Source organism: Apium graveolens, chromosome 8 (genome assembly GCF_009905375.1).
Source record: "Apium graveolens cultivar Ventura chromosome 8, ASM990537v1, whole genome shotgun sequence".
NCBI classification, from domain to species: domain Eukaryota; kingdom Viridiplantae; phylum Streptophyta; class Magnoliopsida; order Apiales; family Apiaceae; genus Apium; species Apium graveolens.
The window spans coordinates 38,014,156-38,026,189 of record NC_133654.1 but is presented as its reverse complement, the minus strand read 5'-3'; the positions used below and the strand labels follow the sequence as shown (position 1 = coordinate 38,026,189).

At 33.2% G+C, this 12,034-nt stretch overlaps 1 protein-coding gene across 1 annotated transcript; it reads left to right on the top strand.

Moving 5' to 3' along the window:
- Positions 1-2,578: 2,578 nt before the first annotated feature.
- LOC141679500 (uncharacterized) lies at positions 2,579-4,945 on the top strand. The gene is made up of 3 exons (XM_074485987.1): positions 2,579-2,591; positions 2,740-3,755; positions 3,830-4,945. Exons 1-3 carry the CDS (start codon positions 2,579-2,581, stop codon positions 4,943-4,945), a joined length of 2,145 nt encoding a protein of 714 aa, XP_074342088.1.
- Positions 4,946-12,034: the final 7,089 nt, after the last annotated feature.

The window sequence follows — 12,034 nt, the reverse complement described above, 5'->3', positions numbered from 1 at the left end:
TTATGCAAGGATTTCCCACGATCTTTGGCAAGGTTATCTTTCGTCCGAACGACACATTTCTGCCAAAAAAAAGTAGATATAACATCCCCCTGTTCGTCCTCCTGAAAGAGATGTGTCCTAATTCCAATCATGTATGATAATTTAGGAATAACTTTTATGCAATCTATTTTAATTTCAGTTATATTAATAAAAGACTTATTTTGTTTTATTACGGGCTTTATCTTTTTAAGTGTTTAAATAAGATATACCATAGTTTAGAGTAAAGTTTTTTATGGATTATGATGAGATCATAATAATGAGACTTAAAAGATGATAACTCTGAACTTAAATAGTTCCTGGTTGTAGGATTACTAACCGGTAATTAGTAATCTGCAAAGATTGGTACATACTATGCTTGCTTTATTATGAAGGATGTCTGTTCTCATAAATATTTGTGTGGTGACACTATAGCTAGTATGTAGGTGCTTATTATAGAATAAGTTTACTGAACATGACTCACACAGCTGAACAACTGATGGAGTTCACTCACGTGTCAACAGTTGATCACATAGTGATAGTTGTACAAGTGTCCTTAGACTTGAGGTCATCATAGTCATCTTGGGTACACCGAACTATACTTTGGTTTAGTTCTTAGTCTCCAGGGACAATAATAAGGGCTCTTCTGGGTGTAGGAATTTGTACACGAAGATAGTGAATGACCAATAAAGGATCTGCTCCTTCTAGTGAAAGAATAGAATGTCCTATGCCATTCCACTTATGCTAGTTCAGGAATATCTGACCAGAGTGAATGAAATTAGAAAGAAGTTTCTAATTTGCATTAAACAAAACTAGGCATATTGAAGAGGAAAATATATGATTAAATTAGATAGGCTTGACACGCGATCTATGTCTTATTTTTTAATCGGGACATTATAGGACAAAAGGAATTTATTGTATGGTAACTATTTACTGAATAAGTTCTTGGTATTCTAAGCAGTGAATTCATATTATCCGGATAGTCGCGATATGTTGAGAAGTATCCCTCACGATGTAGAATAAATATGATTAATTTATTAATTATATTTAATAAATTAAAGAACTCATATAAATAATAATAAAATGGTTTTATTATTATTTATTTCTACTACTGGCTTTAATATTGAGCCTACAAGGTCATACCATAAAGAGAATAATTTATTGGTGGAGGAGTTAAATTAATAATAGCTGGTCATTATTTATTTATGAAATAAATAAAATAATTGATTAGCAATTTTTTATAATTAATTAATGTGATTTAATTTATTATAAAATAATTAAGATGCTTTCTTAATACTATTAATTAAAAATTTAATTTGTGAAATTAAATTATGGAGAGAATTATTTTTCTAAATAGTTTAGAAAAAGAATTAATGATTAAAAGAGTTTTAATTATTAATTAATGGATTAATCAAAACATGGAGTTAATAATAATAATTTCATGGAAAAAAAATTCAGCTGAAATTTTCTCTATAAATACATTATTAAAAACCATATGTGCCTAACCCTAATTTCACAAAGAAAATAAAGAAGGAGGCAACTCTAAAATTCTCTCTCGGCCTCTTCCTCCCTCAATTCCTTCGTTCTCTTGGTGAATACAGATAGAGTACTTCACACTTGAGGAGCAGCTGCTAGGAGTCTCTATACTTCATCCTTGGATCAGTTTTAAAGGTTAGTAATCCATCCATAACTATATTCACGAATTGTTTGTGTATTATATTGGTTTTATGTGATTTAATAGTTAACCATGCTTCCGTGTATGTTATAAAACTCAACACCTCCCACCAGTAACGTTTTTGCAAATAGTTTTTCCAAGGGATGTGGTTACAAATTAGTTTACCATTTACAAAGAAATATGACAGCTTATTACATCAAATGATGACATATTCATAACATATTTTATACTTAAAATTCAGCCCAAACTGCATTCTTGTGGACGAGAGGTGTGTTGGCCCACATTATCGCAGGAGTAGGCCAATTTTGAAGGCACGACTGAGAGATGCACTTCACGATTTTATGATCCGCAAAATCCCTGTAATATAAAACATTAAATATAAGATTAATTGTGTACCACAAAGAAAATATGTCAGTCCTTGTAAAAATAAAGTAAAATTTATGAAAATCTGATCATTAATAAATCTGATATAGTTATTAATAAATTTGATTAGAACTCACTTCTGAGTTCTGGAATGAGTTTTTCACGTAAAAAACCAGTGAACTATCTCATTGGTAGCATAAAAACCATTGATGATTTTTTTTGGCACATTAACCCAATCAATTATGTAAAATACTTGTAAAAATATAAAAGATAATCATGATTGAGTTAAACAATCATATGTGCTATTTAAAAATTAAAAAAAATCAATAATATATGCCATATATCCATGTCACCATGTTTTGGCATACACGTGACATGTGACCCGACCCAAAACCTACAACTTCATGTACACAAGACACTATTCTATCTAACACTTTCATAAGTTTACACGAGAGTAAAACCCTAACAAGATTTGTTAATTTATCCTCGAATATCTTGATTGATATAACATCTCTTTTCTTCACTATGGAATCCTGGGGTGAGTCCTTTTCTTGACTTGTTATTGAATTTTTTAAATTCATCTTTTCATTTTTATTGTTTTTATGTTATTAGTATGATTTTGGTTTAATATTTTTGGATTTGTGTATTTGATTTTGTCCTTTTTGTTTGATATTTTGATTTTAAAGATGCACCAAGAAGTGACGATGATGATGATGATGATGATGATGTTAGCATATGTTTTGATGATGATAAGTACAATTCTGAAGACGAGAATAGGATGTGTTGGGATGAGATTGAAGAACTTGGCGAATTTGGTGAGATCACTGTAAGTGCGAGAGAAAGGGATATATATTATATGTCAAAGACACCAGGTGCCCAAATTGAGTTTTGTATTGGGATGAAGTTTGCTGATCATAAAGAGTTGCGGCATGCAGTTAAGTGTCAGGCAATTGCTAATGGTTATTCCATTAATTTTGAAAAAAGTGAGAAAAACAGAGTGTTGGCTATATGTAAACAAAAAGAAATGTGTAAATGGAGGCTTTGGGCTACTTCCATGAAAACTGAGGATAGCTTTCAAATCAAATCATTAGTTAACAATCATACATGTGTAAGGAGTCATGATGCCTACATGGTTGATAGTACGTGGTTGGCAAAAGAATATGGTCAGAGATTTAGCGATAATCCAAAATGGAGGTTAAAAGACATGCAATTGGAAGTTAACGAGAAGCTTGGATTGATGGTAAGCACAAGTCAATGCTGGAGAGCAAAGAAAAAGGCAATTGGAGAGATCAAAGTGGATTTGATCAAACATTATAAATTGCTCTATGACTATGCTGAGGAAATTATGAAGACACATCCTGGTAGTAGAATAGCCATTGATTATACTACGACTGAGGTGGGCGATAAAATTTTTAAGAGGCTTTATGTATGTTTTTCTGGAATTAAAAGAGCGCGGAAAGAGCATTGTAGACATGTTATTGGTCTTGATGGGTGTTTCTTGAAGGGAAGATGCAAAGGGGAATTGCTTAGTGCTATTGGGAGAGATGCCAATAATCAAATATTTCCTATTTGCTGGGCAGTTGTAGAAGGTGAAAATACTAATAGTTGGACATGGTTTGTTGAACATATGATGATGGATATAGGACCTGATGGTGTCTTTAGCACTGGAAAAGGCTGGACAATTATTTCCGACCAGCAAAAGGTAATATTCATTATAAGTTGATCTTTTTAGTTTTAATTTTATCAAAAAGGTAATATGAATGTCTTTTTTTACAGGGATTATTACAAGCAATTAATAGACTTTTACCCGATGCGGAACATAGAAATTGTGCTAGGCATATTTATGCCAATTTTAGCAATAGATTCAAAGGGACATTATATAGAAAATATTTTTGGAAAGCGACAAAGAGTTCTACCAGAGAAGAATTTTCTAAGGTCATGACAAAGGTAAAGAATCTATCTATCACAGCCTATGACTGGTTAATCGCGCATGATCCAAATGTATGGTCTAAAGCGTTCTTCGAGTGTACTACTAAATGCGTGAATGTGGACAATAACATGTCTGAAGTATTTAATGGTAGTATAACTATTGCCAGGGAGAAGTTGATTATTGACATGTTAGAGGATATTAGACAAGCCTTACTGAATAGAATGATGAAAAATGTGCCTAACGTCTTAAAAAACGCGGTTGATCTGTTATGCCCAAATATTAGAAAGAAGTTGGAGGATAACAGAACACAATATAGGTTCTGGTCTGTTAGGCATAATATGCAAAAAAAATATGAAATAAGTCTAGAAAAGGATATCGCGTACATTGTGGATATGCAACAATACACATGTAGTTGCAGGATGTGGCAACTCTCTGGAATCCCTTGTTTGCACTCAATTAGTGCTATTTATCACCTAAATGTAAATCCTGACAATTTCGTTGATAAAGTGTATTTTAAGTACACTTACAAAGCAACATATGAGAATATGTTAGAAACTATGAGTGGTAGACAAATGTGGCCAAGCAGTACAGTGCCTCCTTGTCTCCCACCAGCAGATGTGAGAATGCCCGGAAGACCCAAAAAGGCTAGAAGAAAAGAGTGGCATGAAGAAAAGGCAGGCAGTTCAACAGTATTGTCTAAAAAAGGTGTTCAAATGAAATGTAGTAATTATGGAATAGCAGGACACAACAAGAGAGGTTGTAACGAACCAGTCAAAGAAGTACTCGTTGAAGTTGGAGACAAGCCAAAAAACAAAGGTGGTAGACCTAGAAAAGAAAATTCGGATGCAGCAACACAAGCAAAGCCAAAAAAGAAAAAGAAAAAGATAGGAATGGGAGAAGGATACTATGTTGATCCATCAACCGGAAATGAATACTTGAATGTGATTTTTAAGTTTATATAAACTAAAATTGTTGATGTCTTGTTCTATAATATTGTAACTTGTTTTATTCTGAAAATAGGGATATGCATTACAAAAATATCGACGAGTACATGGAACGCTGAAGCTATGCAGAATGATATGCAAACTGATGAACATCTCATTCAGGATAATATTGCTAAGAGCACTCAGTCGACACAATGTAATACTCCCACAGGAACAAGCTTAACATCACAGGTACTTGCAAATAATTCAGTAGACTATTACTAGGAACCCACTAGTTATAAACACTTAACAAGTTTATTTGTGTTATTACAGCTTATAGACCTATATCAGAGAATTCAAACACCAGTGGGAAAAATGAAGAATCAGCACTCAAGAGCCAAAAATATGATATTTTATGAATAAATTAGAAATATTTTTTTTTGAAAATTTGTTAAATTTGAAAGTACTGTGTTAGAACACATAATGTACCCTGATTTAAATTTGAGTCATTTACATTGATTTTCTCATTAAAATTTTCTTTTAGAAGAAAGTATATTGTTGGCAAAGGTTCATGACCAATATTAGAATTATAGTACAGAGGAACTTCAGTCATTCAAATTATGTCTTGATTAAGTGATTAATCACATATTTTTGGTGCTATCCAGGGAACCTAATTTAATAATGCTAAGATTTATATTTCACGATTTGAGAGAGAAATGTTCATTAGGTATATAGTAGACATATTAAAATAGTTAAAAAATATATATAACTATAACATTTTTCTTATAATTAAAATAAAAACAAATACATGGTAAAAAATGATATTCAGATTGGTTTGACACCTCAATTTCCACATTGGCACATACTTAATATTTTATTATATCTAATGACACATATGATATTATAACTTAATCATGGTTAAATTTTTCATTATTTTCTATATTTTACATAGTTGATTGTGTTAATATGCCAAAAAAATTGATCGATGGCTTTTTTGCTAGCAATAGAATAGTTAGATGGTTTTTTACGTGATTAACTCTTCTGGAATTAATAAATCTTCAGGTAAGTTCATTTATAGAATTTCCTGGAATGCTCAATTATTTAAACTGCTAATTTCAGTTGTTCAAGTATAACTAGAAGCCTATAATAGGGATATCCAAAACTTTGTGCACCCTAGGAGACAATAGTGTATTGTATTAGAGCTAGATAAGACAAGACAAGCTAAGTACTACTTAAGCTATGAACAACCAAAGTGATCTTCCTTCGTTAAAATCATTGAGCTATTCTGTAAATTTAGACCATTAGTTTCTCACACAATCGATATAATACAAATCTTTCTACAACTGTTATTTTTCTATAAAACACTGAATTTCAAATAAACATGCTTAAATTTCCCTAATAAAGCCAATGCATAACTTGAAAATAAGAGGCAAAATCACTTGCCAAAGAATTATGTACCAAAGAGATGATTTATCAAAGATGAAGTTGCATAAGCATTAGTTATCTACCAAATAAAAGAGTGGTACACCCTTCCTTAGCTTCGTAAAAATAAATAGGCATACGACATATAATAATATATTGAAGAAAGCGCAACATAATTTTTTTTTCCAGTTGTATTTTCCAGCTAAAGAACATATACCAAGGGACATCTGTAGAATGCTCAATAAATTTTGTTAATTTAATACTTCCAATCTACAAAAGAACTAGCAGCAAAAAAATTCAGATGCACATTATCAAAGTGAAGAATTTATTTTGGTTATGATTTGGTAGCAAGCAACGGAAGTGAAGAATGCAGAAGGTAGACCAATTTTTATGTTGTTTTTGTATTTCTGTTTAATGGTAAAACTTTTTCCAAGAGGATATACTTGGTCAGCACAAGAGGATATACTTGGTCAGCACAAGAGGATATACTTGGTCGGAAGGATATATCTGTTGATAATGTTTATAACTTGACAAATAGTTGGCAAAATGCTGAGGGTGTCATCAGTCACCAAGTACTACTCCTAGTATGTTGAATAAATTAATACTTGTAATCTTTCATGAATTTGATTATCTATTAATGTAATTTATCATTTGGTGTACGGATGATCTTGGAGAGAAAACATATGTAGATGTGATCCCTCTTCTTTTGGAGAGAAAATATAAATCTGCAACTTGTATTTGTTTGATGCACCCAGACTTCATATCTAAATGATTTTATATGTAGTTGAAAATAATTTACTGATAGATTCGCCACAGTTGGAAGTTAAGAAAGCTAATGATCTAAAAAAGTCAGCTCAGAAAGCTACTTCTGAAGTTGTTGACAATATGAACCAGCTTATAGATGACATAATTGCATATCAGTACCACTATTCATCAACTAAAAGACATAACTATGTAAATACAAACACACACACACACATACTTTCTAGAATGAATCCAGAATTTTACATTAATTCTATGGTTAAGTGGCAATGTTAAGCATACCATTGCAATGCCATGTGTTGGTAGTATTAATGGTAGTTTCTTCATTACAATCATTTTTCTATATAAGAAACTACATTATGATGCAAAAAACTACATCATTATATTTGTAGTGATAGTGATTTGGAACTATATTAAGCAAAATTTGGCCACAAATCTTGCAACTTAGCTTGTTGAAGGAATAATTTAAATCAACGATGTATTTACATACAAGCAATGGAACTTCTATACCCCTTCCTTGAACATCCAGACAGGCTTCCCTCAGAGGAAAAAACTCAAAAAAACTAAAGCATAAAAAGAAGACGGCCAAAGCCAAAACCAGCATTAGCATCACCCCGTCGTCAAATCTCTAGAAATCCAAGAAACACCAGACCTCACCAACAAAATAAAAGCTACCCTCCCCTGCTTGTTCGTCCAAAACCAGAAAAAAATACACCAACACTTACTCAATTTCGAATTCAGCCTATAGAATAAAAACAAGCACTCACCAGAACGACCAAGCTCAAAGAAAAATAACCTTGCTGCAGCAGCAAAGCTTCTAGCATAGACATAATTCCCGAAATGAACACGAAAAAAACAACAGACTGGGGAAATGATGAAAACAACCATATATTTAAACTTACCCTCCTCTAGAGAACGCTGGACCTAAACGAAAACAAACAACCACCACTTCCCTCCTATCCCTACCAATAAAAAGAGATGCCACCTCTGAAGAGATCACTGCCAAACAAGCTAAGACCCAAATTCACTTCACACCAACAAAACATTGGAACTAAAAATAACCCTCCCACAGACACAATCAATAGCTACTGATTTTGCGGTCGCTGATAAACTTGATTGCAAATAGGCATTTTTCTTGTAGTGAGATAATAAGGAAGGACACTCGAAGGCATGAACGTGTAATAATTGGTTTTTGTCGTTGGCCATGGTCAAGATGCTGACTTGCTACTTGGATTGGGAGAGTTACGAAATATTTTATAATCTAGCTTTGATTATCTTTTTCTGTTTTGGGTTTTCCATCAGATATTAAGTTTTATATGGAATAAGTTGGATTTTGTGATTTGAACATTGCACTGTAAAATCTAAATGTTACTTCAATGAATTTTGCAACTTAATTATATGAGTTGTTTGAAATGTTAGATTCCATTTATTAAAAAATGGATATTTGTTTGATCGCTATTTATGTATATAAAAATACATTTTGATTTATTTTTATAGAAAAATGACTACACGGTATGGACGAGGTGGAAACAATAACAACAACAACAACGGAAATAGTGGGGTTGTTGATTAGCTAGCACAATATATGGTTGTTCTATTAGGGAACCAATAGTCGAGGCAACCAAACATAGTTTCGAAGTCAAAAGACTTAACCCTCCTAGTTTTGATGGGCCGATGAATTTGGAGATAGTTAAGAATGGGTTCAAAAGATGGCGAAGGCCTTTGAATTATTTGGCAGAAACGATGAGCAAAAAGTGACACTTGGGGTTTACCAACTTCAAGGGAACGCCTTTGACTGGTGGCTTATTGAAAAAAGGAAAATTATGGCAAATAAGAGGTAAATCAAGAACCATATACATTGAAAATGTTTAAAAAAGCTTTAGAGGATAAGTACTTTCCAGGGAGAGTGCGCTTATAGAAAGAAAAAGACTTTATTAGGCTAGAACAAAGTGGAATGTCAGTTACCGAGTATGAAACAGAGATTGTGAAACTTGTTAAGTACCCAAGTTGAGCATGGATGTTGGAGGAAGGATTTTTGTGGCACCCTCCAAACCCGGGTCAAAAGTTTGGGGTCCATAACACATACACACGCCATATATAAACCTGTTTACGAAAATAATACATATATAATGACCCTACTTACCATAACCACGGATCGCAACAGCTTAAGTTATAACCACAAGCCACAACCCAATTGTTATGGATCAAAAACTAAAATATAATAACTGCTATATTTATTACTAAGGAACGTGAGCTTCGAGGCTTGATTTGACTGCTCTTATGTTTCGTGACTCGATCTGTGTAACACCCCCAAATCCGGGGTCAGGGATCCGGGTTGTCACGAGTTCCATTTTCCTTAATAATACGTAATCGTAATAATCAACCAACTATTGCATACTGTGACCCCACTATACACACACCACAAGTTATAGTCTCAGAGATGAATACCAAAAATAACACAAGTCATTTTATTCCACAATTATAAGTCATTACACCTCAAAAGGGTTTCTGAATAAATTTACATATTCTTTTCCATTATTACAATTCATAATATACATAAGTCTGTTTTAAGGCGGAAATACGCGCTAAAATACACACAAGTATACGCGATCGCAAGTAATATAGAATACTTGTTCGTTCCCACAGAGACTCAGACTAATTATTATTTAATTAAACTCACACACCAATGTATGATTACTTCTCAATGTTAAGACACTAACACTTGAAATTGTTGACTAAATATTAACTACAATTAATTACTTAGTTTATCACTTAAATAACACTTCAATTAACAATATTAAAACACTCATGAGATCATAACTTCATTACTACTTTCTTCAATAGTTATTGTTATTACCTTTAGCATGTGACAGTGATGATATTAATCGAATAACACGAAACTGATAAAAGCCAACTTTCATTGTACTCATACCATTCTACCAAGCATCCATAATTAAGATAGAAGTTGAATAGGCATCAATTATGTTGAGTTCCTATATGTCTACAGAAATTGACAACACAACGAATTAAGCACAAGTTATTCCTTTTGATTACACAGGGCGAATAAAACTGTTAGAGTTACCCACTAATCATGCACATCATACATGAACCTATGCTAGCATGGCAAGTTCTAAATCTCAAGATCCACCGTCGCTTCATAAGAGATTAACACCCTATCTTATATGTTCGCGACGCACATAAGATGAATACGCACAACTAATACTAGATATCATACAATCATCACACACTAAAGTATTAAACAATTAACTAAAGAATTCCATAGTAAATCCGTTGCGACCCCATGATCACGATTAGCCCATAATAGCACTTATCGTCATCATGGGTTCATATGAAATCATGATAAACAAACACAAGAAAATAATAACTAAACTAATTATATTAAATCAGAGTACGTCACAAGAGTAATTAAGTTCAAAGTAAGAAAACTAGCATCCAACGTTATAACGAAATAAGAATTACAAGAAAATATGCTTCCTCTTCGTTGCTGTATGCTAAAACGGTCTTCTTCCTTATCTCCTTCGCTCCTTTCTTAATACCACCATCCAATCTCCTGAAAACATCTCTAAATTTACTTATATAATAGTCCCATAAAACTCAGATTACATAGAAGTGGAAGCCAAACAGAAGTAGAAGTCCTAAAATAATTTATCTTTTTTCCTAACACTGCTCGGCCGCTCAGCTTAGCTAAGAGGGCGCTCAGCTTTCTGCGCGGCCGCTCAGCATAGCTGAGCGGGCGCTCAGGACCCTACTGGAAAAATCCTGAGTTTGCTCCATTTCTTCGCCGTAATCTGCCCCTTTCTTTCCTCTCACAATGGTGAATACATGCCAAGGCTTATTCTTGATGATTACTCCTCCGAAATGCAACTAATACCCTGAAATGCATAAACACTAGAAAAACGCATCAAATACACAAAATACTTGATTTCAAGGTACCAATTTAAGCCATTTTTAGATGTTCTAAGTGGTATAAAATGCCACTTATCACACCCCCAAACTTAAATCGATGTTTGTCCTCAAGCCTCACAGACTCAAAGACAAATAAAAACATGCATGAATGCAATCTATATGAAATGCAGCGATCCCCCTTACTACGAACAAACCAACCAAATTACAACATCTTAACAAATGCAGTTAGGCGACTAAAGATCAATAAACTCATGCAAACGAACATACATCCAGAAACGTGGTGGGTGCAGATGCTTAACAGATATGCTTCGGAACTAGACCAATTATTATGACTCAACTATCATCAAAGCAATCACATGATTATACAAAGAATAAAAATTCTAGGCACAAAGTGACATATAACACTACAACAATTCTGGAGCTTATTACGGAATCATGCTTTTTATTCACGACAACAATGCTTATTTGACCGTGCAATGAGTGAGGTCCACAAAAGACTTATATAATGGTATCCATGTAGCGAGCGTTTGGTTAGCGGATCCCAGACTCTAAAAGCCTTAGGTCACTAGGCATAAAGTCCCCTAAGAACTTAATAACTCGAATACCAAAGAGCCCACTCGTGATCAATTATGCATAAACACAACAAATTTTTTTTCTTTTTTTCTCTTTTTTTTTTCTATTTTTTTTCAAAATTTCTGAGCAAGTGCGTTTCGCTCCATCTTGCTCAACCCTAGACTACTCGCATAACATGCGAGCCGGCTACTAGCCATTTGACGCCTAGCCACAACTAGCAACAAATTCCATTTTTACTCCATTTTTTTTCTTTTTCATGCCTTTACTACTAAGAACCTATTATCAAATTCTAAGCATAATAAATAGATTAACCTCGAAAACAATCAGATCATAACAACAATCTAGCCCTTAAGCATTCTCTAAGACTTAGTGAAAATACAAGTGCTTCTAGCATGCATATCAACCTACACGACTCAATATCACTTTAATGCTATCACTACACTT